Consider the following 26,308-nt stretch of genomic DNA (forward strand, 5'->3'; position numbering starts at 1 on the left):
CTTTATGCAATATCTGACATGTATTAAAAGTAAACTTCAGAAATAAATAACAGTCCGTCAGTCGGGTTTACTGTGTGTCACGGTAACACCAAAAGCAAACATGTTTTTACTGCTCGCATGAAGAATGAAGTGCAGGATGCAGAGCAAGGGTCAAGTGGGATGTGAGTGCAAAAACGAAAAACACGCTTGTGTCAGCAAAGAAGAGCTTCACCCAGAGCTTTAAAGGAGCATTTCACCCCAAACAGGAGCGTGTACTCGGGGTGTCCACTCTTTATCCTATACTATGATTGGCTGTCTGCCTGGTCAGAGGCAGGACCTAAAGCTTATTTATTTATTTATTTATTTTTGTCTGTACTTTACACTGTGAATGTATTTCTGCATGTGCTTTGTTTCACTTATGTATGGCCTACTTTTGGAGATACAGTTTCTTTTTGCAGCTGAAGACCCCTTGACTTAAAGAGTGACATGAAAACGTATATTACATTTATATCTGGTGACACTCTGTTGTGCGTGTGACTCGCAGGTCCATTTATCTTTTAAGTTACAATTCTAAAAACAGGAAAGTCACAAACTGTCAGTAATTCACGTAGATTTACTTCACCGCCCCAGCAAAAGCCAGTGCCCCAGCTGGACTACCCAAATAAAATCTGGCTCGACCCACCACTGATCCCAGAAAAAAACGTATTCCATTGAATGGATGTTAAGGAGATCAGAGCACCTGAAAAATTAAAAGCATTATCAGTGCAAACAGACTTAAAAAAAGGCGGAACAAAGAGCAAAACCTAATATATGGCTGGACCTTGTATGAAAAGCTTGCTGGAGGTCTTCCAATTTGAAAAGAGGACTTTAAATTTAAAAAGAGTAGTGGCTTTCATGTAAACACTTGCTAAAATGATGAACAGATACAGTCGCATAGCAGAAGGCAGCTGCTTTCTCTGGAGCTGTACCCACTCAGTGCTTTTTTCTGGAGCTGTACCCACTCAGTGCTTTTTTCTGGAGCTGTACCCACTCAGTGCTTTCTCTGGAGCTGTACCCACTCAGTGCTTTTTTCTGGAGCTGTACCCACTCAGCTGCTTTCTCTGGAGCTGTACCCACTCAGCTGCTTTCTCTGGAGCTGTACCCACTCAACGGTTTCTTGTTGACCAGAGCAGGAGAGTTTAACAAAACTCTCCTGCTCTGGTCAGGAATGTAGGTCCACATGTGGCCGGTGGAGGCTGTGCAGCTTTACCCCTGTAGTCCAGCCACAAAGGTTTTTCGGACATTTCATAACCCGTCTTTCTTTTTGCCTCTGTCTCTTTGCACTGATATGCTTTCATTTTTCAGGCGCTCTGCTCTCCCTAATGCCAATCAATAGAAAATGTTTTTATATAAAAGGTGTATAGTGATGACCTCCCTTGACTTTCTATTGTTTCTGGGTGAACTATTCCTTTAAAATTGGACCGTAAAGCGTGTTTTTTAGGGGAATGGTACTGTATACTTGAATGGTTGTAAATGGTTATTAGAGTAAGGACTGTAGTGCTGGTTAGCTGTTGTCCACACAGACATGATTACCAGGTTCATCATTCTGTGGATATACCGAACATCTTCCTCGTCTGCTGACAGTCACTTAGGGAGAGGAGGAAAAAAACAGGAAATATGGGCAACAATAACAACACTGCAGATGTTAAAGAGGGTAAATGTTGCCGAGTGATGGGACAACAACACAAGTGTATATTTGTATATATAAAGGTAAACTGCACACAAGGAATGAAGTTTAACTCCCAACTTCATGCTCAAGTTTCTGATCCCAAATCCAGAGAGCCTGTTCATGAGTGAAGCCCCTTTCGGTGTCTTTATGTCCTAGACTTGGTCGCTGCCCTCCCTGAAGTAGACCTGCTCCCACACCACCGTGTCCCACATGCAGAAAAAACCCCAAAGGTTGTGGAAGGTTCCGCGGTCGAAGGGGTTCTCATCGGCGCCGCAGTGTTTCAGGTAGGAGATGCGGTGGCGAGACATGAACTCCCAGGTGGTGGTGTTGAGAGAAACCAGGTAGAGGTGAGAGCCGAGCAGCAGCAGCACGATCAGCGACAGCAGAGCCACCAGCACAGCCACGGCCAGCAGCATGCCGTTAGTGCGCAGCCACAGCTGCCAGGTGGGCGCGTAGCTGAAACCCGACCTGATGAAACAAAGCAGGACAGAAGCAGTCTGTTAAGGCTCTGCGGCTGCAGCATCGATCTGCCGGCAGACGTGATTGGACGTGACAGTGTTGTACTCACCAGGCGATGTGCAGCCCCCACAGCAGCACCAGCAGCTGGACAGCGAGGTACAGCACAAACCAGCGGTGGTTCCTCTCACCGACACAGTTCTCAATCCAGGGGCAGTGATGGTCGTAACGCCGCACACAGTGCTGACAGGTCTGGCAGTGCTTCGATCTCATTGGCTGCTGCTTTAAACAAAGGTTGTTGTGTTTAGACATGAATTTAAAAAGTGTATTAAAAAAACAAACATTCGTGCAGTTTAAACTGGAAGCATGAAGTTCAACACTGTTGTTTTAACAGTTTTTTTAAATAATTTTATTTATTGAGGTTCTGCTCGCAATTGCACGTTTACATCCCCATGTGTGTACAGAACCATTTTTGTCATCATTTTAGATTACCTTAAGGAAACACGAACAAAAGACAGCAGGAGTTATATCTCACACACACAACACACAGAAGACAAACAAAACAAAACAAAACAAACAACGAAGAAAAAAAAGGAAACACAAATACCACCACATTGGTATGGTTACATTCATATTGTTAGAATATGCCGTGGTCAGTTCTCATGTTTTCTTATTAGGCCAAGTCCAATCCAAAGGAGTCCACCATGTTCAAAACAGGCTCCCATATTTTAACGAAACCCTCAAAATTGCCCCGAAGGGTAGAGGTTTGCCTTTCCAAGGGAAGTATCTTCAAAGTTCCTTGTACCAATCAGTCAGTGCTGGTGTTTCCTTGGAGATCCAGAACTTGAGAATAGTCTTTCTTGCTACATGTGTCAACTTGCTATTGTGAATGTTCCTTGCACTGTCCACTTTAGTGGCTAAAATACACTGAAGAGGCGATAGATCAAAGTCATACCCAATCAAAGCTACCATCTCCTCCTTAACTTCTCTCCAGAACCTCTGTATCCTGTTTTAACAGTTAAACAGGCAGGCTTGATTTGAGCCTCCACACTCGACCCGCTCAGGCTTCTGTGTGGAGCCATTGGTGCAGAAAAAATAGCTGCTGTTGCTCCTCAGCCTGGAAAAAATAAGTTGCAATGAGATTCAGTGAGCCACAGCACACACCATGTCCCAAAGTGTGTGGGACTGTGTGACACTGCTTTCCTTCCCAGTGCTCCCTGTCTTAGTACAACAGCTATTTAAAGGCTAACTTTCGTATTTTTAAATGTGGATCAAAATGTCTTCATATTTCTTTGCTTAAAGCCTCCTGCAGACTGTGAGGTTTCTGTAATCTTTTAAGTTTAGTGCAGCTACACTCTGCGACATGGATCCCAATAGATGTATATAATAGTTTATCTCCGCATGATGAGAAAAAAAACATAAAAATGAACTTAAATGGTAATTTTTTTTGGCTGCTGTAACATCTGGTGATTTATTTATTTTGTTTTTAAGTATGACAATAGAAACAACTTTCCCTCTCTGAATCATGAATGTCCATCGATTCCTGATGATAGGTTTAGGTTGAAAGAATAACCTGTGCATAAATTATTATTATTGCTGATATATTTTTGATTTATTATTGTTTGGACTTTTTACTTTATTTGGATAGGACAGTGTAAGCATGAAAGGAGGAGAGAGAGGGGATGACATGCAGCAAAGGGCCACAGGTTGGAGGACACAGCCTCTGCACATGGGACACCCGCTCATCTTTGAGATGGTTGTTGTCTTGTGTTAGTCTGTGCTAAAGACCTGTCAATTGATTTGACTGATACCAGGTTCCAACCTTGTGTTTATTTATTTTATGTCATTTTAATCTTATTTATTTTATCTTTTTCATTTTTTTGAAGTATTTATTTTCCATAGTAGGGTTGAACTAGGTTAATATTTGGATTATGGATTGCGCTTTTTATCAGTTTGGATGTTACAGACGGAAGGCTAAAGACCAAATACAGACATACAATCCATTTCCTGTACACAGCTGTACACAGTGACCTGCCTGTGCCTGTATCATAAGATGTTTTGTGTTCACCGCAGATAGTACAGGTGTGTAACATAGAACTGTGCTGCTTAGCAACCCATCTGTTATTCTATACCACTGAGGGATCCTAGAGGTACTGTAGAACTTCAAGTGTCACCTTTCAGCCTGAGAGCTACACCGTCACCACGGAGAGATGACAAACGACTGACTCCACGTCCACAGACAATCCATCCATCCCACAGGCTCAGAAAAACTGTTTTTACAACAAATCCAATCTTAACATAAGGTCCTCGACTCCATCTGACAGACTTCCACCAAATCTGTCTCATTCATCGTTTATGTTGCAACAAATGACCAAAGTTTCATACCTGACAACTGAGCAAGAGCTTTCTTATTAAACTACTCTTGCCTAAGCCAAGACTGAACTTTCGCACTCATACAACAATATATAGGTATGAAAAAAAACATAGAAATGGACCGAAAACAATTTTTTTGTGCGTGAGAAACTGCTAATCAAAATAAGCCATGGCAGTACATGTGGCAACTAAAATAACAGCATCCGTTGACACTCTTTCACACTTTCGCTTCAGCACCTTGCCATATTTTTTCTGATCGTGTTAATCCATATGAAAGTGTTCTCATCCTGAAATAACCACCACATGCCACATGAGCCCGCAACGGAGCGATGACACGGTGTGCAGCGTACCTGCAGCAGACAGTGGCCACAGCGGCGCTGGCGCAGGGATTTGGTGGTGGGTGGGATCATGTCCTGCTGCTCCTCAGTCACTCCCAGCGTGAACTGGAACAACACAAACGACAAACTGGTCAGGGAAGCCACTGCCTATTTTCTTTTTAAGCATTCATCATGACCTGTTGTTTTGTGATGGTTATTTGCATCCCCATTTAATACCCCATTTAAAACCTAGAGAAAATGTTCAGAGAATTATGTTTATAATTATTAAAATTATATCATTAAATGATGTTACAGACGACATATACACAAACACAGATATACAGTGCCTTGCGAAAGTATTCGGCCCCCTTGAACCTTGCAACCTTTCGCCACATTTCAGGCTTCAAACATAAAGATATCAAATTTAATTTTTTTGTCAAGAAACAACAACAAGTGGGACACAATCGTGAAGTGGAATGAAATTTATTGAGTAATTTAAACTTTTTTAACAAATAAAAAACTGAAAAGTGGGGCGTGCAATATTATTTGGCCCCCTTGCGTTAATACTTTGTAGCGCCACCTTTTGCTCCAATTACAGCTGCAAGTCGCTTGGGGTATGTTTCTATCAGTTTTGCACATCGAGAGACTGAAATTCTTGCCCATTCTTCCTTGCAAAACAGCTCGAGCTCAGTGAGGTTGGATGGAGAGCGTTTGTGAACAGCAGTCTTCAGCTCTTTCCACAGATTCTCGATTGGATTCAGGTCTGGACTTTGACTTGGCCATTCTAACACCTGGATACGTTTATTTGTGAACCATTCCATTGTAGATTTGGCTTTATGTTTTGGATCATTGTCCTGTTGGAAGATAAATCTCCGTCCCAGTCTCAGGTCTTGTGCAGACTCCAACAGGTTTTCTTCCAGAATGGTCCTGTATTTGGCTCCATCCATCTTCCCGTCAATTTTAACCATCTTCCCTGTCCCTGCTGAAGAAAAGCAGGCCCAAACCATGATGCTGCCACCACCATGTTTGACAGTGGGGATGGTGTGTTCAGGGTGATGAGCTGTATTGCTTTTACGCCAAACATATCGTTTTGCATTGTGGCCAAAAAGTTCGATTTTGGTTTCATCTGACCAGAGCACCTTCTTCCACATGTTTGGTGTGTCTCCCAGGTGGCTTGTGGCAAACTTTAAACGAGACTTTTTATGGATATCTTTGAGAAATGGCTTTCTTCTTGCCACTCTTCCATAAAGGCCAGATTTGTGCAGTGTACGACTGATTGTTGTCCTATGGACAGACTCTCCTACCTCAGCTGTAGATCTCTGCAGTTCATCCAGAGTGATCATGGGCCTCTTGGCTGCATCTCTGATCAGTTTTCTCCTTGTTTGAGATGAAAGTTTGGAGGGACGGCCGGGTCTTGGTAGATTTGCAGTGGTCTGATACTCCTTCCATTTCAATATGATTGCTTGCACAGTGCTCCTTGAGATGTTTAAAGCTTGGGAAATCTTTTTGTATCCAAATCCGGCTTTAAACTCCTCCACAACAGTATCTCGGACCTGCCTGGTGTGTTCCTTGGTCTTCATGATGCTCTCTGCGCTTTAAACAGAACCCTGAGACTATCACAGAGCAGGTGCATTTATACGGAGACTTGATTACACACAGGTGGATTCTATTTATCATCATCAGTCATTTAGGACAACATTGGATCATTCAGAGATCCTCACTGAACTTCTGGAGTGAGTTTGCTGCATTGAAAGTAAAGGGGCCGAATAATATTGCACGCCCCACTTTTCAGTTTTTTATTTGTTAAAAAAGTTTAAATTATCCAATAAATTTCGTTCCACTTCACGATTGTGTCCCACTTGTTGTTGATTCTTGACAAAAAATTAAAATTTTATTTCTTTATGTTTGAAGCCTGAAATGTGGTGAAAGGTTGAAAGGTTCAAGGGGGCCGAATACTTTCGCAAGGCACTGTATATATATATATATACACACATATTCACAAAAAACAAACACACACATCTTTAGGTCATTTTCTTGTAACCTTTTACTAAATTCTTGTTAATTTTTGGGCCATATCTTGTTTCCTTGCTCATTTCCCTCTTCTTATTCAGGTTTTTAAGGGTTAAGTAGCCAAACATTACTGCACATTCCTTTCTCCCAGGTACTATGCAATGCATTAACCAACACAAACCTCTGAAAGTGTAAAACTACTTCTAATATCCCATGCATCCCCTTCCTGCCATAAAGATATAGTGACTGTAATACGCATCAAATGCATGTAACACCTGCACTGTAACATAATACATCTGCAATGGCACGAGGGAGCAGTAAGAGATACTGTCAGCTAAAATCAATACATGTTTCTCAGGTCAGGGCCAATCCTTTCAAGGATAAATGTGAACAAATGTGAATGAAAGACAACACTATTTTACACAGCAACCCTAAACACGTGTCAGACATTATCAGCCTTTTTTAACCAGCATTATCTCCTTAACTGCCTTTAAACACAACAGGCTCCCAGTCAAACCATTATAGCTGCTGCTTTTACTAATGATACCAATCATTTTGACAAAAATATATTTTAATCACCTGTAAATCACTGTCATCAGACAAGATGAAGCCTGGGTCCATCAGAGAGACAGCGAAATAGAGCAACACTGACACCAACACCAGCAGGACAAAGAGGACAGGCTGGACCAGCTGGCCTGTCTCCTCCTGCTTCCTCAGCTCTGAAAACCAAAACAGACGGGAAAGCATAATTTAACTCAATAAAACACTGTAAAGTCCTGCCAAGAGTCCTGCCAGGCTGACAGGCTGGCTCTTAAATGGAAACTGCACAAATGTCATTAAAAATGAAAAAAAAAAATCATAGTACATAAGGTCATAAAAATAATACTGTAGTATGTCCTAAAACAATGCAACAACAAAAAAGTCATAGTATAGTGTGTCATAAAAACAGGGGGAAAAGTCATAGCAATGTATGTCATGAAAATGCAAACAAAGTCGTAGAAAAATTATGTAATAAATGTCAGGAAATAGAAATAATACTATGCCCAAAAAAGCACAAAAAAGCAAACAAAAAACACAATACGGTATGTCATAAAAATCAGGAAAACAAGTCACAGTATAGCATGTCTTGGCAAATGAAAAAAGGTTATGGTATAGTATGTCAACAATGGGAAAAAAGTCAAATGTCAAAATGTCATAGTAAAGTATGTCATAAAAATGCAAACAAAGTCATAGTAAATTAAGCTATAAAACCCAGAAAAAATCACAGAATAGTATATCCTATAATGCCCCCCCAATCCCACCCAAAAAAGAAGTTAAAAAAAATCCACTTTATCATTTATCATAAAAATCAGGAAAAAGTCATAGTATAGTATGTCTAAACTAGTTAAAAAAAAAGGCCATAGTTTGTAAAAATTAAAACCTACACAGGCAGGTTTATGTCACAAATTTATTTGTTACATGAAATCATAAAGTAAATGTATTTGTTACAAAAAAACAAAGTATGATTCCAGTGTGATTCCAGTAAAATGTTGTCAATTTCATCAGTTGTAGTAAAAGCAGTAATAAATAAATGTCAATGTTTAGGATTGACAGGAGGATTTTAGAGTATCCTCGTGGCTTTGGGGTAGATGCTAATATTATAAATGCTGATGTAGACAGTAGCCCTCTTCCTCAGATAACATCAGTATGTACGGTAACACATCATACCGCTATAGTTTGTCATTCATTCCGCATAACAAATATGACTTAAAGCCTCAAGCTGCACACAGTGTGGTGTTATGGCGTGACCTCGTGCAGAGGTGTGATGGGCTCACCTGTATCATGTAGGAAGAGTATTAAGGTTATGACCCATGTTAGAATCACATGAGCTGTTCTCACCAGAAACCCTGAGCCAAAAACATTTTTAAACATGGTCCTAGCATGTTAAAGCGTCCATCGTTATCTTCAGGGGCTGAGCAGACGGCGGGACGGTCAGAGACAGGACAGGACAGGACAGGACAGGCAGTGTGGACAAACGTTTGCTAAATGATATCCAGCGCGCGAGGACAAAACACAACCAACGTTAATATTCCTCAAACATCAAAAAGCGTAAAAAAGCGTCCTTTCAGAGAGCTAGCACTAGCTAACGTTAATGTCGCCAGGGTATTAACGGCTTTAACGGGACCGTCGGCGCTACACTGCTCGTTCGCGGTATTTGTTTCGCGTGCCTGAACCAAATACTAAATTAAATGTAGGTCGATAAACATAATATTTGAATTTAAACATCGCTCTAGCGAATTTGTTTTTTGTTGTCGTCCCTGTGCAGCCTCCGCTGTGATTGGCTGACGTCGGTCACGAGACAGGACAGTCCAGGATAGAGTGGCCGGGAGGGACATTCAGCGCGAGGACGGCCCCCAGAATGTGCAGCCAAGGATGACGTACTAACCCACTGCATTATATTGTATATTATTAATCTATGACTGTATCAAACAAATGCTAATGTCTCGTTTGACCTCTGGCATGTAAATAAACGGTTTATTTTCACGTAAATAGGCTAACTGGTAAGAGAATGGCAGCTGCGGATTAAACACACACACACACACACACACACACACACACCGACGTTTAACTTTGTTTTGGTATTTTTATGACAGTATACGATGAGGTTTTTTTTTGACATACTACAAAATGATTATTTATTTATTTATTTGATTTTTTTTTACATAACGTGCTATGAGTTTTTCTTTTTAATGATATACCTTACTATGTCTTTTTGTATTTTTAAGACACTGTACTCTTTTTTGTTTTTTTTTTTTGCATTTTTATGTCATACCATACAATGAGCTTTTTGCATTTTCAAGATACTGTACGATGACTCGCTTTTCATTTGTTAAGACATACTGCAGTGAAACTTTTCTGATTTTTATGACGTATAATACTATTACTTTTTACATTTTAATGACATGCTATACTTCCTTTTCTTTTGCATTTTTATGAAATACTATACTATGACTTATTTATTGCATTATGAAGACATATGATAAGTTTTATCTGATATTTATGACATACTACACAGTGACCTTTTTCTTGTTAAGACATTCTGGTTCTTTTCTGATTTCTGACTTTTTTCTGATTTTTATGACAAAATATGCTATGACCTTTTTCTCTGATTTTGATGACATATACCACTATGATTTTTTTTTGCTTTTTTTCATGACATACTATACTATCACATTTAAAAAAAAAAAAGACATACTATAGTATGTTTTTTTTCCATATTTATTTATTTATTTATTTTGCAATTTTGTGACATATTTTACTTTTTATTTTTTATTTTTATGACATATGATACTCTGATTTTCTTTCCATTTCTATTTCATATAGTCCTAAGACTTTTGGAAGATATACTATACCATGACATTTTAGTGTTATTTTGGAGGACATACTATAGTTTGATTTGTGTTGCTAATTATGAAGACATGCTACAATAAGACTTTTTATGCCATGTTGGACAACATACTATAATATGACTTTTTTACAACATTTTGGATGGCATGGTATAGTATAACTTTTTTATGCCTTTTGGGATGACATACTATATTATGACAGATCTAATGCCATTTTGGAAAACACGCTGTAGTATGACTTTATTGATGTTATTTAAACGACATATATTAGTATGACTTTTTTAAGCATTTTGGTTGTCATATTATAGTACGACATATTTCATGCTTTTTTGGACAACATACTATCTTTTGACATTTTTATGTTGTTTTGGATGACATACTATAGTATGAAATTTTTATGTTATTTTGAAGTATAGTATAACTTTTTTATGCTTTTTAGGATGACATTCCAATAGTATGGCTTTTTCTTGTTATACGGGACGACATACTGTAGTACGACCTTTTTATTTAATTTGGGAGGAAATACTATAGTATGACATTTTCAAGTTATTTGGGGCATCATACTATAGTATGACATTTTATGGTATTTCGGACGATGCACTATTGTATTACATTTTTATGCTAGTTTGGACAACATACTATCTTTTGACATTTTAATGCTATATCGGACAACATAGTATAGTTTGACTGTTTTATGCCATTTTTGAAGACATACAACACTGTTACTATTTGATGGTAATTTAAGTTATGGTTTGGGTTTTTTCTGTTTGGGCTTTTGTCTTTTCTTGTGTTTTCTCTTTCCATTCCCTTTCCTGTCCTGTACATCTTCCTGCAGTGTGTGTGTGGCAGGAGGCCTGGCTGGCACACTCTCTTCAGTTGGCAGGGAGGCATACCTGGCCTCAATCATCTATATCTACTCCACCATTTAAGCGTGGTCTTCACTCCACGGCTCTGCCAGATAATTCCATCCTTTTTGCTAGAGCTCCTCAGCATAAAACCATAACATTTTTATGATATTTTCGGATGACATATGATAGTATGACATTTTCTTGTTATTTTGGATGACATAATATTGAATGACATTTTAATGGTAATTTGGATGACATATGATTGTATGATTTTTTTAATGCAATTTTGGATAACATACTTTACCATGACATTTTTATGACATTTTAGACAACATAGTATCGTATAAGTTTTTTATGCTATTTTGGAGGATATACTATAGTATGTCAGTTTTATGTTATTTTGGATGACATACTATGACATGACTTTTTTGTGGTATCTTTTTTATGAACTAATATAGTTTGCATCTTTCATGGTATTTTGGAAAACATACTGTACTATATCTTTTTTGTGCTATTTTGGACAACATACTACAATATGACTTTTTTATGTCATTTTGGATGACATACTATAATATGACCATTTTATGGTATTTTTGACAACATAGTATAGTATGCCTCTTTGATGCTATTTTTGATAACATAATTTACTACGACTACGTCATGTTTTTTTGGACAACATATTTTTATCATGTCTTTTTGTGCTATTTTTGATGACATAATAAAGCATGCTGTTTTTTTATTACACTTTGGATGACGTACTATACTATGATTATGTCATGTTGTTTTGGATGACATGCTATAGTACAAGTGTCTTATGCTATTTTGAGCGACTTACTATATTCTGACTTTTTTTTATGATGTTATGGACGACATTATTATACGATATTACTTTCTTAAGCTATTGTGGCCGACATAATACACCATAGCTTTTGTTTTTTTCATTTCTAAGACCCTTTTGTCATTTAAGAGTCACAGCAAAGTAACTTTTTCTGATTTTTATGACACATTATACTAGGACTTTTTGCAGTTTTAATGACATACTATACTACTTCCTTTTTTATTTTCAAGACATGGCATACTATGATTTTTTTTTTCATTTTGAAAACACTATACTGTTATGTTTTTCTGATTTTTTTCTGATTTTTATGAAACAACATAGTATGACTATACTATTTGATGACATATGAAGACATGTTTTCCTTGCGTTTTGAAGAAGTTAATAACAAACTTGGGTAGAGTGGTTTTACAAAAAAATGAATAAAAAATAAATCAGAAAGAATGGAATAGGACACTGGTTGAGGTATTAGGATTATATTTTTGATTACATATAAAACAAAACAAAGCTCAAACTAATTTCAAAAACTCATTAGTAATCCCTTCCTTATCCATTTTAAAGTTGCAGCTCTTCCTGAACAAAGAGACATTTTACAGGATTGACAGTTTGATGATTATTTTCATGTAAAATTCAAAAATTCATTTAAAAAATATGCATTCTTGGGCTGAAACTGCCCAAACACATCCATTGAGGGCGGCCCTCTCCATTCTGTACTCCTCTGTGGTGGACCATCTGCTGCCGTCTCACATCTCTCCATCACTCAGAGTAACGTTACTGAGCCTGAAGCTCTTTGGCCCTTTTTCCGTCCAGAATGAAGGGAGTTGGCAGCATCCTCCCCTTCAGCAGCTGCTCCAGGCCCTGACAGAGGAAGAGAGAGGGATGTTCATTTACACCACTGTGTTTAGTCCATCAGGAAGGGATCATTCTCATTTCAAAAGCTGTGTGCATACGCAAGCTAAAATTTTTTTAAAAAAAGTTACTCAAGGGACAACATGTAACTGCAACCCAACAACTAGATTTGGCCTAAGTGTATAAAGTGAATCTTTTCTCTATTAACATTTTAAATGGATCTGTGAGCATTTTCATGACCTTACCTCTCCAAAGTAGGAGACCAATGGTGAGATCTCACACTGTGCTGGAGGAGCGCCCCCTGCTGATACACTGTGAGGAAAAAAAAACCCAAACAGTTTTCAGATTTTAAGGTTAGGTTCAGATTATTTCCAATCTATCTAAATGCAACACTCATAAATCCATGTGCACATTCAAGAGTTATCGGACCCCGTGGTAATCTCTCCTCTCCACAGAGGGAATTTCATACTGAAAAGACTGTGAATTTGTAAGAAACCCACTTGATGTGACATTTGCTGCTTTGTAGGCTATATATATATTTATACACATATTTTCCCACATACTTGTGTACATAATAGTCCTGTCTATCCTTTACATTTACTATTACCTTCATGTCACAGACTGTGACTGGGTTTCTCTGAATGTAGAATGTATTATTTGGATGTGCTTGTCACATTTGGTTGCTTTTTGTCGAGTCTTTTTGATGATTGTTGGAAGGTGACCTAACACGTGTTTTTTAATGTGTTTTGTTTTTATGCAGTTCTGTTGATTGTTTAGAGCTTGTGGATACGAAACAAATTTCTGTGAAAAACGACAATAAACTTTTATCTTATCTTAGCTGACATTCTTAATGTGGCTTTTTTGGATTTTTTATACTATAATATTATGGTTTTTTGCATTTAATGACCTAGGATAAATAATACAATGACTTGCATTTTTGAGATACTATACTATGACCTTAATTTGTTAAGACATACTTCACTATGCCTTTTTCCCCCTAATCTTTATGACATAATAAAATAAGCATTTTTTGCATTTTTATACTATACTATGACTTTTTTGTTGCATTTTTACAATACTATACTATGACAATTAATTTTATTTGTTGACATACTACACTGCAACTTTTTTTTCAGATTTTTATGAAATATATACTATGACTTTTTGCATTATTATGACACAGTATACTACCACTTTTTTGCGGACATATTTTAGTATGACTTCATCTGATCTGACCTGATCTGTTGTCTTTTGTCATAAAAGAGACACATTCCTTGTTATGTGTTCACATACTTGTCCAACAAAACAGATTTTGTTATTAGCTGGGGCTTACTTTCACAATGTTTTTTCACAGAATGAACATTTTGGAATCACTTCTTACAGTGTTTGCATTGTTGTCAGTTTGGGATCTCTTTAAGGCTGACATGAACAGGAACAATCTTGACTCAGCACAGTGAGTTCCAGGAGTCTTAACATCACTGCCAACTCAAGGAGGTCACTGTGCCCTGCCATGAAACACTTTTAGCACAAAACTCCCCGTGAAACCACAGCTCGTCATTTTTACATTTCTGTTTGTGTGCAGAGTAAACAAACACAAGTAGCCTGTATAGAATCTGTTTGTAAGCAGCATCACCAGCAATCGTGAAAGCCAACCCCAGATTCTCTCTAATTTTGGAACAAAATTTCCGCACTCTGTTTTTCACCTAGTTATTTTGGAAGCTTCCTCTTGAATGTTAGCAGTGTATGGTCTGGTGCCTGGTCACAACCTTTTTATAAAGTCCTGACTTCACCTGAGCACTGTGCCCAAGATCATTCCCAACACACCAACATAAGAAGAACATCAAAAAGGGCAGAGGGCAGAGTCCCTCAGTTCAGGATTATTGGAACCTTGGTGCTATCTGCAGAACTAGTCCATGTTTCCAAAAGTTTTGAATGGAACCATTCAATCAAGGATGTGTCATCAACTGCAGGAGCTGTACGATGCACAATCGAAACAAACTGTAGAAGCAAAATTGCAATTATGCTGTTTACCTGCAAACTTTTAATCTGTTAATAGATTCTTTTTTTACCCCAAAAACAAGCATAGACCATCTATTAATGAGAGCACTGCCATTTTTTCTGTGGATTTCTCACTTGACATGGTTCTCACTTGAGGGCAAGAGATAAATTGCTATTTTTCGTTTCCAGCTGAGAACCAATCTTTCTGGTTCTGATTCAGTTTGTTTTTTTGGGGCGGGGTTTTGGGCCGAAATTCTGAATGGTTCAAATTTAGTGCAGGAACGAAACAAGTTCCATGTTGGTGGAAGAGGGGTATTAGTGTGGGTCAGAAGTGAAAACTGAGAGGGATTACTTCAAGTCTATAGAATGTTTTTTAGGAAAACCCTGCAGAATATACCTTAAATTAGCAAAGTTTGGAGGTAATGGTAGGATAACTAAATCACCCACTTTTGGCTTGAGTGCCTCCTCCCAGGAATATGAATAAAGTATTTTAAAAAATGGGCAGGGCAGAGAGGGGGCCTAAGACCAAATCGTGCAGCCTCTAGGTCCACAGCACCTCCCTGCCCCCCAGTCACTATGCATATTTATACAAAATAAGTACAACTTTATTACTTTGCACTCAAATTGCAAGAGTTGGACCTGAATCAATAGACACTAATAAATTCCCACATGTGTTACTTTTCAACTGAAAAAAGTGGTGTTGGGGTTTATTACTCTTACAAAGAAACTATGACCAGAGTCAGGCTAGCTAGTTTCTAGTGTCTGCATTAATCTAATCGCCAGCTGGCTCCAGCTTTATATTTAGCATGAAATTGGCAACCATTTTCTTCTTTACCTGTTGACTTACAATGACTCAAAAATGACTTTTTTATATAATAATTTGATGAGAAATTATTTTGTAGCATTTGGGAACAAATCAGATGAACATTTCTATAAAGGTCTAAGGATAAAGGGTACTGTAATCCTCGCAGATTATTTATCATAATAAATATATAGCCACTATTAATGTTAGTGATTCCACCTGTACTTTCCTGCTAAGACAAGTTCAAATGTCTGCCATTAAATGTGACAGAGTTCTGAAAGTATCTGTTGCTGCAGAGTGTAATTACAGTATTTTTCTCTGACCTGGCTGTAGGTGGGAGGGTATTCCCATGTTCGTCCACCAGCGTTGCTCCTGCAGCCGACACCCAGCGGCAGTGTTGAGCCAGCAAAGAGTTCCTCGCCGTGGTCGGGCTGTCTGTGGCTGCTCCATCTGCGTTTTTCAGTGGTGAAAACTCATCCTCCCTTACAACCTCAAAGACAACAAATTTTCTTCCAAAGACACACAGAACATGTCTTAATTAGCTGTGGAGACATGAGTTGTGTCATTTTAAATCGAGTAAAACAACAGATGTCAATAGTGAAGGAAGACGCAATATAACAATCAACAATACCTTGAGAACGGAAAGACATCAAAAACAAATTTCTCCATCTTTATGCCATTGGGTTTCGTTGGTTTGACTGGATTCCCACACATGTCCACATGGGGCACTTTCTTGAGAGCAACATGTTGTTTCAGTTGGTCTTTAAAAGTCCTACCACATGAAAAAATAATAGGAAATATTTTTTTCATAATAATATGCAAATAAAGATTATATAGGGTTTATTAGCAGTCCTGCCAATTTACATCTCTACATTTGTATTTTATACTAAAGTTACTAACACTAATACTAATGTTAACGTACTAATGTAATGTAATGTTAATGTACTAATATGCTGTGTCCATTTTAAATAAACATGAAATTAAATAAAATGAAATTAACCTTCTTAGACACAGTTATACCCCCTTTCCACCAAATTGAGTGTGTGTATGCAGGATTTTAACACGGATAAAACTGCTAAAAATAAGCTTTAGACTCTTTTGTGTAAGCATCTGTGTGAGTCTGTTCCTCACAAACAGGCCAGAGAACAGGAAAGCAGTAGAAAGCAGCATGAAAGCCTGTGAAAACTTTAAGGTGGTTTCTTCTGTCTTTCTTTTTAATCTAATCCTTTTTTAGTCTCTTTGTCAAACTTGTGCGGTATCATTTGAATCGATGTTTGAGCACTGCTTTGTATGGAGACTGATGGTGACTTATGTTGATGCGTAATTCCATCTTGCTGGTTAAGGGGCTAAAATTAGCATCTTCACCCATGTGTTGTTTTTCGATTAATGCCGATCGGAATCAGAGGTAATAAAAACCTGCGACTTCTGCAGAGTCATTTTCAGGTGTGAATGCCAATTATAACCTCTCCCATTCCATTAAAAAGCCAGATGTTAGCGGGTTGTTGTATAGTGGAAAAGAAGCTTTAGAGACTCGCTGGTGGACATAGTGGAGCTTTTAACTGCTAAGAGGGAGTGAATATGTGACATCCATCGGGAAGTCAGAAACTGGGCTATCAATGAAAGTTCTTGTATTTGTAAAAGGGCAATTGATTGTTAACAGTTTCAACTTTGAAAGGTGACAAGTGCATATGCACAAAATGTTGTGTTACAGCAAATGAGAAATGAGAAAACATGAGCCTAATATCCTGATATGGCGTTTCCTGCTGAACTGCGTTAGTCAGTATGTCTTCTATGTTCTTCCATAAACTGCCGTTCACCCTCTAGTCTGTAGATTTTTTCACACTGATTTCACTTGCTGTGTTTCCCATAACTGAGCTGTCAGAGGAATCCTACACATGTGACAGTAAAGCCTCTTACTGTGCTACATCCTGCAGAAAAGCCCTGGTAAAGAAGTGATTGCAGATGTTTCCAGCACTGTACACCAACTCCCCTTCAGGTCCTCGGAGCTCGGCAGTCTCTGGCTGGATCTCGCTGTACTCCACCACCTGAGAGACACCTCGCACCCTGCAAACCACGCCCACTGGCTCAGCAGGGTAGGCCTTCTGCACCACCTGACACAGGACAGAGATAGATATGAAACAGGACCATTTTGACTGCTTTCATCCCAGGTATGTATTTTTTTAATTTCATTCTACCCTTTATTGTTACAAAAAGGATTAAATACTTAAAAAGATGGCTTTTGAGTGCCATCCATCCATTCTCTGTTGCTAATCTGGGGCCAGGGCACAGTGGCAGCAGACTTAGTGAGGTAGGGCAGACGTCCCCTTCCATTGGCAATGTCTTCCAGCTCAATCTGGACGATCCCAAGGTGCTCTGAAGCCAGGTTAGATATATATATTCTCACTAGAAAGTTCTGGGTCTATCCCCAAGGTCTTCTACAAGTTGGATGTACCCGGATAACCTCCACAAGAAGATGCCCAGGAGGCATCCTGATTAGGTCCAAACCACCACAACTTGCTTTTTTCAACCTGACGCAGCAGCGCCCCCTGGATGTCTGAGCTTTCTACTTTACCTATAGGAGGGATTTTTAAATCTTGGACTCAATAGTGGACTCAGTAGTGAACTAGTTAGATTTTGGTAGTCAAAAGTCAAAATTCACGGTTACTATAACCTTGTCTGTCGCATTCTTGTGAACGCAGTATCTCAAGAACACCTCGAGGGAACTTCTTTAACTCTGGCACACACATCAACTTGGACTCAGCACAGAACTGAGAAGAATTTGATGGTCAAAGGTCAAGGTCACTGTGACCTCATAAAACATGTTTTGGCCATAACTCATGAATTCATACAGAAATTATGACAAAATTTGTCACAGATGTCCAACAGGATATGATGGTGAAGTGATAAGCTTTTATATCGAAAAGGTGAAAGGTCAACTTCACTGTGGCATCATAATGCAGACTAGGGATGATAACGATTGACAATTGATTAATCAGTTGGTAAGAATAATCAAATGTGAAATTTAATCAATTAATTAATTCTGTGCAATTCTTTCACAGTATATGCAACATGTCGCTGTGAGCTTTGTTTTTTTTTTTCAAATAACGATTAATCAGTCATTAATTTGACCAGTAATTGATTGTGCGCACGATTTGAAATCCCTGATGTAGACTGTAAGTGTAATTACAGTCAAATAACTGCTGGGCAGTAATTCTAGTTTATACGTTTTCTCATTAGAAGAGATGTGAATTGTTCCTCCTGGATCTGAGGTGCAACAATCAATCGCAGTCCTTTTCCAGCACACTGACGTATTGGGTTTGTCCAGGGTTTGTTTGACCAAGCTTGGTCTGAGCTGGACCTGCTGCTGTGTTCAGCACACACAGTGCAGCTCTGCACGCAAAGATCACACAGGTTGAACTTTGGTTGCCATGGCAGCGTGAGCTCACCAGTGGTGCGCTGTGGCTGCACTCACACTTTTTCAGCTATTCTTTTAATGGACTTTAATAAAAAAAAAATAAAAACAAATATGTAATACGCCATCTGCTGTATGATATAACTCTACCTTGGCTCCGCAATCGGCCCCTTTGCTAACACAGAACCCGATGAACACCGGGTCGGCCATTTTGACCAGGATGTTGTCGACACAGTACACATGCAGGAACTCCACTCCCCTCTTCCTCATGTCCTCCAGCACCTTGTTGTCCACCAGCGCCTGGTACAGACCACCGTTCCCATCTGACACAGAGTGGAGAGCTTTTAAAACATGACACATGACCTCAAACTGTCCTGAAAACACAGCAGAAACTACCAAACACAGCCGCGTGATTTCACTGATTTCTGACTCTGGATTCTTGTGAAGGAGCTGATGTACACTGACCTGGAGCCATCGCTATCTTCCCTTTGTCCTGCAGGATGACCTTTCCATCAAAGGTCACTGCTGGGATCATCCTCTGCTCAAACAAAACAATGTCTGACGGCTCCAGACCAAAGTAGTTGTTCTCCTTGAAGAACTTCTCAGTGGGAGCCAGAGTGAATTCACTGGTCATTATGTACCTGAAGAGTCGCAAAAGTACAGACAAGACAAATCTTTCTTTAACCCTTTGACGTCCTGCTCACTTGTTTGGTAGAGCACATTCTGAGTCACCATATTGTAATAAAAACTGTGTTGAACTGAACTGTTTGGGCCACCTCTACTGTTCGGTTTAGGTTTATTATGTTTAAAAAATCCACTAGATGTCGCTGTGTCGTTAAACAGTCTGCCTTTTCAGCTCGCCTCCTACAGGAAGTTAGGAATGATAAAAATCACATCAGACATGAGCGCTCTGTGTGGTGGAATTTTCAAAGCTAGAAATATTTATTGAACATATTATAGTTTCAGAGATCTCAATGAACAGATTTATGTAACTTGATACTTTTTGAATAAAAATGAAAAAGGGTCTTTTTTTTAAAAAAAAAATAATGCTCTACCAAATGGATTTGGCCTTCTGTGGTAAAGGTAGTAAAGTTAAGATAATTAATATTGACTATTTGCTAAGATATACATGAACTTCTGATCATTCGCTTTTGTGAAATTTTATGAAACATTTAGTTTTGTCCATTACATCTACGGTGAAAAAAATTGTAAGTATTGATTTTTTTTGACCGTCTAAAACCATGTTTTACCAAATGGTTGGGGTGGCCTTTTATGGTAAAAGTAGTGATGTGAAGACAAAAAAATTGGCATTTTTTATGAAATAAAAAAAATATGAATATTCATGTTGTAAATACCATATCTTTAATATTAGTCCATTATATATTTGGTGATTTTTTCACCAGATCTGAGACATTTTCAAAGTCCTGCAATGGTAAATATGTGTAGAAATAATATTAGTGCTGGTAATACTAGAAATTCCATCGTCATGAATGAATATGTGTTGGTGTAATAACATTTTCAAGCATTATAACAGTAAATGAATTGTAATTTTGCTTTGTTTTTTCTCTCTGTTTTACCATTACCACGAACAGCCATCTCAACCATTTGATAGAGGCCTATATTTAAAAAATGATGGGGTATGTTAAAAAAAAATAAAAACATTGTTTCTTAGTATTATAGCATAAAGGACATAAAAAAATGCACATTTTAATTTTATTTTTATTTATTTATTTTTTCCTGCTGAGAACTTTAAAGGGTTAAAATGGACCTTGTGTCAGCAAAAGCTTACACATGATCGTGTGTGGAGGCAGATTTATCAGTCTTACCATGGAACGATGCATTTTGTGCCATATTTTCTGTCAGCCAGCTCCTGGATTTTGTGAATGCGCTCCGCCTGGATTTGATACAAGGTTTTTCCGCTTGGTAGCCCGACGTTATACATGCCTTTGGGGTACGCAACACCAAGACGGGTCCCCTGACCACCAGCCAACAGCAGGACTCCAACTCGGGCTCCTGAGATTTGCAACAATCCTGTTGAGACAAAGTTGTGACATGAGCAGCAGCAGCATGGAAGTGAGAGGCCTTTACACTTTACAAATGCTGGCTCAGACACCACATATTATTTTTTGTGTATACTTTAATAAAGATTTACAAGATGGTATTTAACCTTTAACATACTTTCATAGAGCTGTGGAAGAGTTATTCAGCAGTTACAGAGATCACCAGTGAGTTTTTTAGACTGGTGTTTCCAAATCTTTTTGGCTTGTGACCTTACTCATGACCCCTAATATCATATGAGCCAAGTTCAACCCCTCCAAAAAATTACATTTCCCCCTTAGAGTTATGAAGAGGTAAATTGCTTGTATTTCACAAGGAAAAGCAGACATTTGAGAAAAATAGGGGAAAAGATTCTATAGCAGAAATGTTTTTTTCTTCTCGTGACGCCTTAGATTTACCTTGTGTCCACCACATTAAAGAGACAAACATCGTCAGTCTAATGAAGGTTTGGGAGTGTGCAGATACTGTCCTTTTTTAAAAAAAATTATTTTGGAAAGCATGGCATAGTCGTTTTTCCAGATTTCCCGGCCACTCTGAAAGACTCAAAACTCCTTGTTTGTTCCTTCTTTGCTCCTTTACACTGCAACGCTGATGTCACTGTGGCCTGATCATCTATGATTTCAATGATTTCAATCTCACAGATGAAATAACAGGAATATTTTTACTTGCAAGGAAAATTTGTCTCTCGTAGGGTTGAGTGCACAGAGAAATATCACCAAACTCTTTGGCTCTGATCAGCTCTGAGGAGCAATATGCAGCCTGTCAGCTCACAGGCTCAAGGATACTTTGACATGCACAGTGGATGAGAAATGATCTCCCCTCTGGTGTACGACCTGCTGTACCTCCTAATCCACAGCTGCCTCCATACTAGTGATGTACTTTAGATGTACTTGAATGTTTAGTTCTTGAGGCCACTGTGTGTAGTCTGTGTTGTTTGCAGCTGTTTGTGTTTATGTGTTAAAAAAGCTTAATACAAATAATGCCAGAAAAAGAGTGAGATAATCCATCATAGGAACATTGTGTCTGTATGTGTTGCACAAGTTGTCATTATGCAATGCTGTATATTTAAACCTAGATTGATCTGAAGACCATGCAACAATGCTGATAACAAATAGAGACAGCCAGAACAGTCTTTGAAGGATTTCAGGATGAATGGGTTCATCTCAAGCTAGTTTCAAGGATCCTTGGGGGAAATGAATGAATTTTGCATTGCTTTAAATCTCATAAATTAAACATATGCTTTATGTGAATCTTAATTTTGAAAAACAATAAGTTCAACTCTAATTCCAGTTGGGACGCTGTGTAAAATGTAAATAAAAACCAAATGTAATGATTTGCAAATTCTTCAGATTTATTTCAGAGAATCTTGAGAAAGCTCTTTATGTAAGGGACAAAGCTAAAAAAAAACAATAATAAATGTCTGTGACCTTTGACCCCTTAGGGTGCACTGCAAAAAAAATGAGGTGGAAAATAGTAAAAATGACAAATTCCAAAAAGCACAGAATGACACCCAGAAATAATACAATGTGTTTTTATGCTTTGATGGCTGTGGGATAAAAAATGTCTGTTTGAATGGGTTTCAATGGTGCAATTTTTGCATTTAACAGTCTGGGTGTTGAAATTTAGTTTCCACAGTGTATTTTACACTTACAGTAGGAGCTGAGCTGGAAAATTTAAGATTAAACAAAAATACACAATCTTGCCTAAATGTATGCTGTATGCATGAACACAGCCTTTTTTTCCCCCTTTTTTTTTAAAAGAAGAATGAAAAACACGTAAAATGTGCCAAACGGTCCCTAAAGGTTAAGTTGCTCACAGGCTTCCTTCTACTGTCGACTGTATGTTTCAGAAAGAAATCAAACAGTTTGCTCGGGTTTCAAAGCCCTGCAAAAACATTCACCTTCATTTTCCCACTCTTGCAGGGACTTTTTGTCACTTCTCCTCACGCTGCCGATGGCCTCAGGGGGGACAGGCTCTATGTGCTGGTCCAGGCTGTCCGGCGGGGAGGCTGCGGCCCTGGCTGCCCCCTCACAGTGCTCCTTCAGCCCCTGCAGGTCCAGCTGAGACAGCTCCTGGAGGAAGGAGTCCCTCTCAGCCTCACACAGCTCCTGCCAGAAGTGCAGGATGTGAGCCTGTCCCGCGGCGTCCAGACTCTGTCTCAGCTGCTCCACAGACAGCATTCTGACTCTCGGGGACAAAGACAGACACCTCCGACTTCTCTCTGTCAGTTACAGCAGCTGCACGAGCGCTGGCAGTTTGTAGGAAGTGAGTGAGCGTCCTGAACACCTCGTGACAGCAGCTCGCGGACCCGGACAGGATCCTGACTGTGGTAAAAAGTCAGATAGAACCGGATACACCGCAGTGAAAGGAGTCTTTATGCAGCTGCAGGTTGACACAGGCGGACCAACATGTTGGAAATAACTCCTGCAAACCGACGCGAGGACAACTTCCTGTCGGTCAGCAGCGAGCCACGAGACCGGAGAGGCTGCAGGACCGAGGACAGGCTGTGCTGAGTCAGCGTCTCATCAGCTGACAGCACCCACACTTTATTATGGAGCTTTTATCTAAATGTAGTTTAATAACGTACTCTGCGCTTTACAGGACAAACCCGAGCCTACTTCTTCTTCTATGGTTTCTTGCAATATTGAGTTGCTTAGGGACCGTCTCCAAATTGCACACCAGCATTTACAGTTGGTAGTAAATATAAACCAGTGGTAACCAGTGGTGGATGAAGTACCTGCAAGCCATGCTTGAGCAAAAAGTACAGCTTTCTTTCCAGAAAATGACTTAAAAAAATTAAAATCTCCTATAAGAATATTATTTTAGTAAAAGCCTTATATACTATACTTAAGTATCGAAAGTCAAAAATATGTAAGTATTGAAAGTAAAAATAGCATACAAGTAAATGCTGAGGGTTTTCTTAAGCAAACAGTCAGAATTCTGAGGATTAGGAGTTTGTCTTCTGAACATGTACACCACCTAAAAAATGGAGCATACATTTCGCATGATGAGAAACAATGTCTTCTTTTTTAATTTAATTTTATTCATTTTCAATTTAAAGAAAAAAAAAACTATATTTCCCTTCCCTCCCATTCCTTTATTCCTCCCTTTTTTAGTAACTAAGATGTTGAGAGGAAGAGTAAAGGTTTAATTCGACAAAAATATAAAATTCTAAGTGCAGATACTCTGAAAAATATGAAAATACTGTTAAAAAAAGTAAAAATACGTGGTCACAGTACACCACTGCTTGCTTGTGAAAGCAGTGTGGTGCCATTTTCACCAAGAGGATGACCTGTGAGTCACGTAATACATGTAGTTACATTTAGTTACCTCGTGATTATTAAGTATTATGCAAATACATCCGCACATACAAAATGGGAAGTATTTTAGGAAGTTCTCCATCACTGTCTGATCTTACTGCTTCATCAGTTAAAGTACCAGATGACTTTTACACTCTGCGACCTTACAGTTTCACTATTTTTGCATTTTAGTAAATAACTTCCACACTTTCACTTCCACCTGAGTGTCTGCTGGTGCCGTTACTGTACCTTTGTTGTGAACGCTGCCTGTCACATGAGTTGGCTGCTTGTTGGTTTTGGCTTTCTGCCTACTGAGTCACCAGAGCAAAGGCCTCCAAAGGGCCTGACTCAGATGTTGGGTTTTAAACATTTTCATCATCATATAACATTTGCAAGATACTGAAGAAAGATCAGCAGGAGGCTTTATTTCTTCTTCATTCTTCCTCCTTGTACCTTTACTGTAAATTACAGGTGGGGGAGTCAATCTTTGCTGTTGTCATTTTAGTACTTGGGGACCCGTATATAGCAGGTACACTTCAATCCTGACGGTCTCCCTCAGAGTTAGTTCTGGTAGTATTTAAACTGAGACCTGTGTGGATCTTTGGATCCACTCTGAACGTCCTTCCATGTCGAGTACAGGATATATGTGGTGAAATCCCTGAAGCAACAAGGTATTATTCCTTTTTACAAAATAATCATTGAAGAGTTTGCCCACTTTGCATTTAGTACAGAGAATTGATATGATTAAAAAAAACAAGGAGAAAATGTTATTTCTAATTCCGTTAGGTATTTAACATTTTATTACAGAAAGACATTTTTAGTCCCTTTTGAGGTCATTATCTTTTTTCCTTTTTTTGTTGTTAATTTGTGAAGTTATTTTCTCATAATGTTTCACAAATTTCTTACAAATTTTTGGTTTCTTGTTAAGCTGCTTGTCGCCCTCTTTCCATCCCTAGTTTTTCATCCTTTTTAAATCATATTCAAGTACTTTACTCAAACCCCCCAAAACACCATCTTTAGAGATTTCATTTTCAAATATACTTTGTCTTTTATGTTTTAAATGTTGACAGTAGTATCTTCAAATGACTACTATCAAAATGACATAACAAAATGTTTTATTTTTCTTCACATGGCTGACAGTGCCATACATATTAATATATTAAGCAAGTATTTAATTTATCCCAGGTAGATTGTAAACCTGAATTGGCCCTCTGGGATAAATAAAGTTGTCTGAATGTGAATCTGTGATATCAAAGTGAGGTGTCACACACAGACTTGTGCCAGAACAGGAGCAAAGCAGAGGGATGGCCTGAGACATCTGCCTTCAAACCTGTCATCTCTTTAATAGGGACACTGTGATTTCACAGCAGGGGGGTCCGTGTAACACTTATCATATCAGTTTTCCATTTCAAAAGTAAAAAAAGTTTTCTAAAATTGTATTTTTCGTTTGTCAAATCAATGTAGAATCAAGATTTTGAAGTCTTTTTTCTAATCTTCATCATTATATTGACAAACAAAAAATAATAAAATTATAACAATAGTGTTAGCTCCCTGTTTATCACATAACAAACTGCTGCTGATGAGAAATAAGACAATGACATTAGAGGAATCTTGTATGGGAACCCAAAGAATTCAACCATAAATAAATGAGAATAAAATAAATACTAATATGAATAAATTCGTCAAATATATATGAATGAAAAGATAGAAAGATTTATTAAAATCTCAACTTGTTATTATGAAACATAATTAAAATTATTATTTATTTTTTTTATCAATATGGAACCACCCCCTTCTCACCGTTCAGCCAATCACATCCTCTATTCTTCCTCTAGAGCTGCTGCTGTAAACAAACACAGGAAAGTAAAAACAGTTACCTAACACTACAGTAAAAACACACCTGTGAAAATTGGCATTTTTTAAATGTCTAAAATAAAAATGATGACAAAACATTTCATGATAATGAGTTGTGTTTTAA

The 26,308-nt window shown here is 38.3% G+C and overlaps 2 protein-coding genes across 3 annotated transcripts; both read right to left on the minus strand.

Moving 5' to 3' along the window:
* Positions 1 to 1,172: 1,172 nt before the first annotated feature.
* zdhhc12b (zinc finger DHHC-type palmitoyltransferase 12b) lies at positions 1,173 to 9,147 on the minus strand. Of its 2 annotated transcripts, none has more exons than XM_042509625.1 (5): positions 8,658 to 9,147; positions 7,423 to 7,562; positions 4,867 to 4,959; positions 2,256 to 2,422; positions 1,173 to 2,155 (listed from the first exon to the last, which is right to left on the minus strand). In XM_042509625.1, the coding sequence occupies exons 1-5, from the start codon at positions 8,752 to 8,754 to the stop codon at positions 1,840 to 1,842; spliced, it is 813 nt and encodes a 270-aa protein (XP_042365559.1). In that variant the 5' UTR covers positions 8,755 to 9,147; the 3' UTR covers positions 1,173 to 1,839. The 2 variants fall into 2 exon arrangements, with proteins under 2 accessions (XP_042365559.1, XP_042365558.1); XM_042509624.1 differs by having other exon boundaries at positions 2,256 to 2,425.
* A 3,225-nt stretch (positions 9,148 to 12,372) lies between these two features.
* uap1l1 (UDP-N-acetylglucosamine pyrophosphorylase 1, like 1) lies at positions 12,373 to 23,651 on the minus strand. Its single transcript, XM_042509227.1, has 9 exons — positions 22,932 to 23,651; positions 20,800 to 21,004; positions 19,439 to 19,614; positions 19,124 to 19,296; positions 17,479 to 17,672; positions 16,193 to 16,333; positions 15,885 to 16,070; positions 13,007 to 13,073; positions 12,373 to 12,770 (listed from the first exon to the last, which is right to left on the minus strand). The coding sequence occupies exons 1-9, from the start codon at positions 23,209 to 23,211 to the stop codon at positions 12,684 to 12,686; spliced, it is 1,509 nt and encodes a 502-aa protein (XP_042365161.1). The 5' UTR covers positions 23,212 to 23,651; the 3' UTR covers positions 12,373 to 12,683.
* Between the last annotated feature and the right edge of the window lie 2,657 nt (positions 23,652 to 26,308).

Source organism: Plectropomus leopardus, chromosome 20 (assembly GCF_008729295.1).
Source record: "Plectropomus leopardus isolate mb chromosome 20, YSFRI_Pleo_2.0, whole genome shotgun sequence".
NCBI lineage: Eukaryota > Metazoa > Chordata > Actinopteri > Perciformes > Serranidae > Plectropomus > Plectropomus leopardus.

Coding starts and splice junctions, on each gene's coding strand:
- zdhhc12b (XM_042509624.1), bottom strand. CDS start 8,754: ATGTTTAAAAATGTTTTTGGCTCAGGGTTTCTGGTGAGAACAGCTCAT. Junction 4,960..7,422: donor CTGATGACAGTGATTTACAG/GTGATTAAAATA, acceptor GTGTTGTTCCAG/TTCACGCTGGGAGTGACTGA. Junction 2,156..2,255: donor TGGGGGCTGCACATCGCCTG/GTGAGTACAACA, acceptor TTGTTTCATCAG/GTCGGGTTTCAGCTACGCGC.
- uap1l1 (XM_042509227.1), bottom strand. CDS start 23,211: ATGCTGTCTGTGGAGCAGCTGAGACAGAGTCTGGACGCCGCGGGACAG. Junction 19,297..19,438: donor GAAGATAGCGATGGCTCCAG/GTCAGTGTACAT, acceptor ACTCTGTGTCAG/ATGGGAACGGTGGTCTGTAC. Junction 12,771..13,006: donor TGGTCTCCTACTTTGGAGAG/GTAAGGTCATGA, acceptor TTCCTCTGTCAG/GGCCTGGAGCAGCTGCTGAA.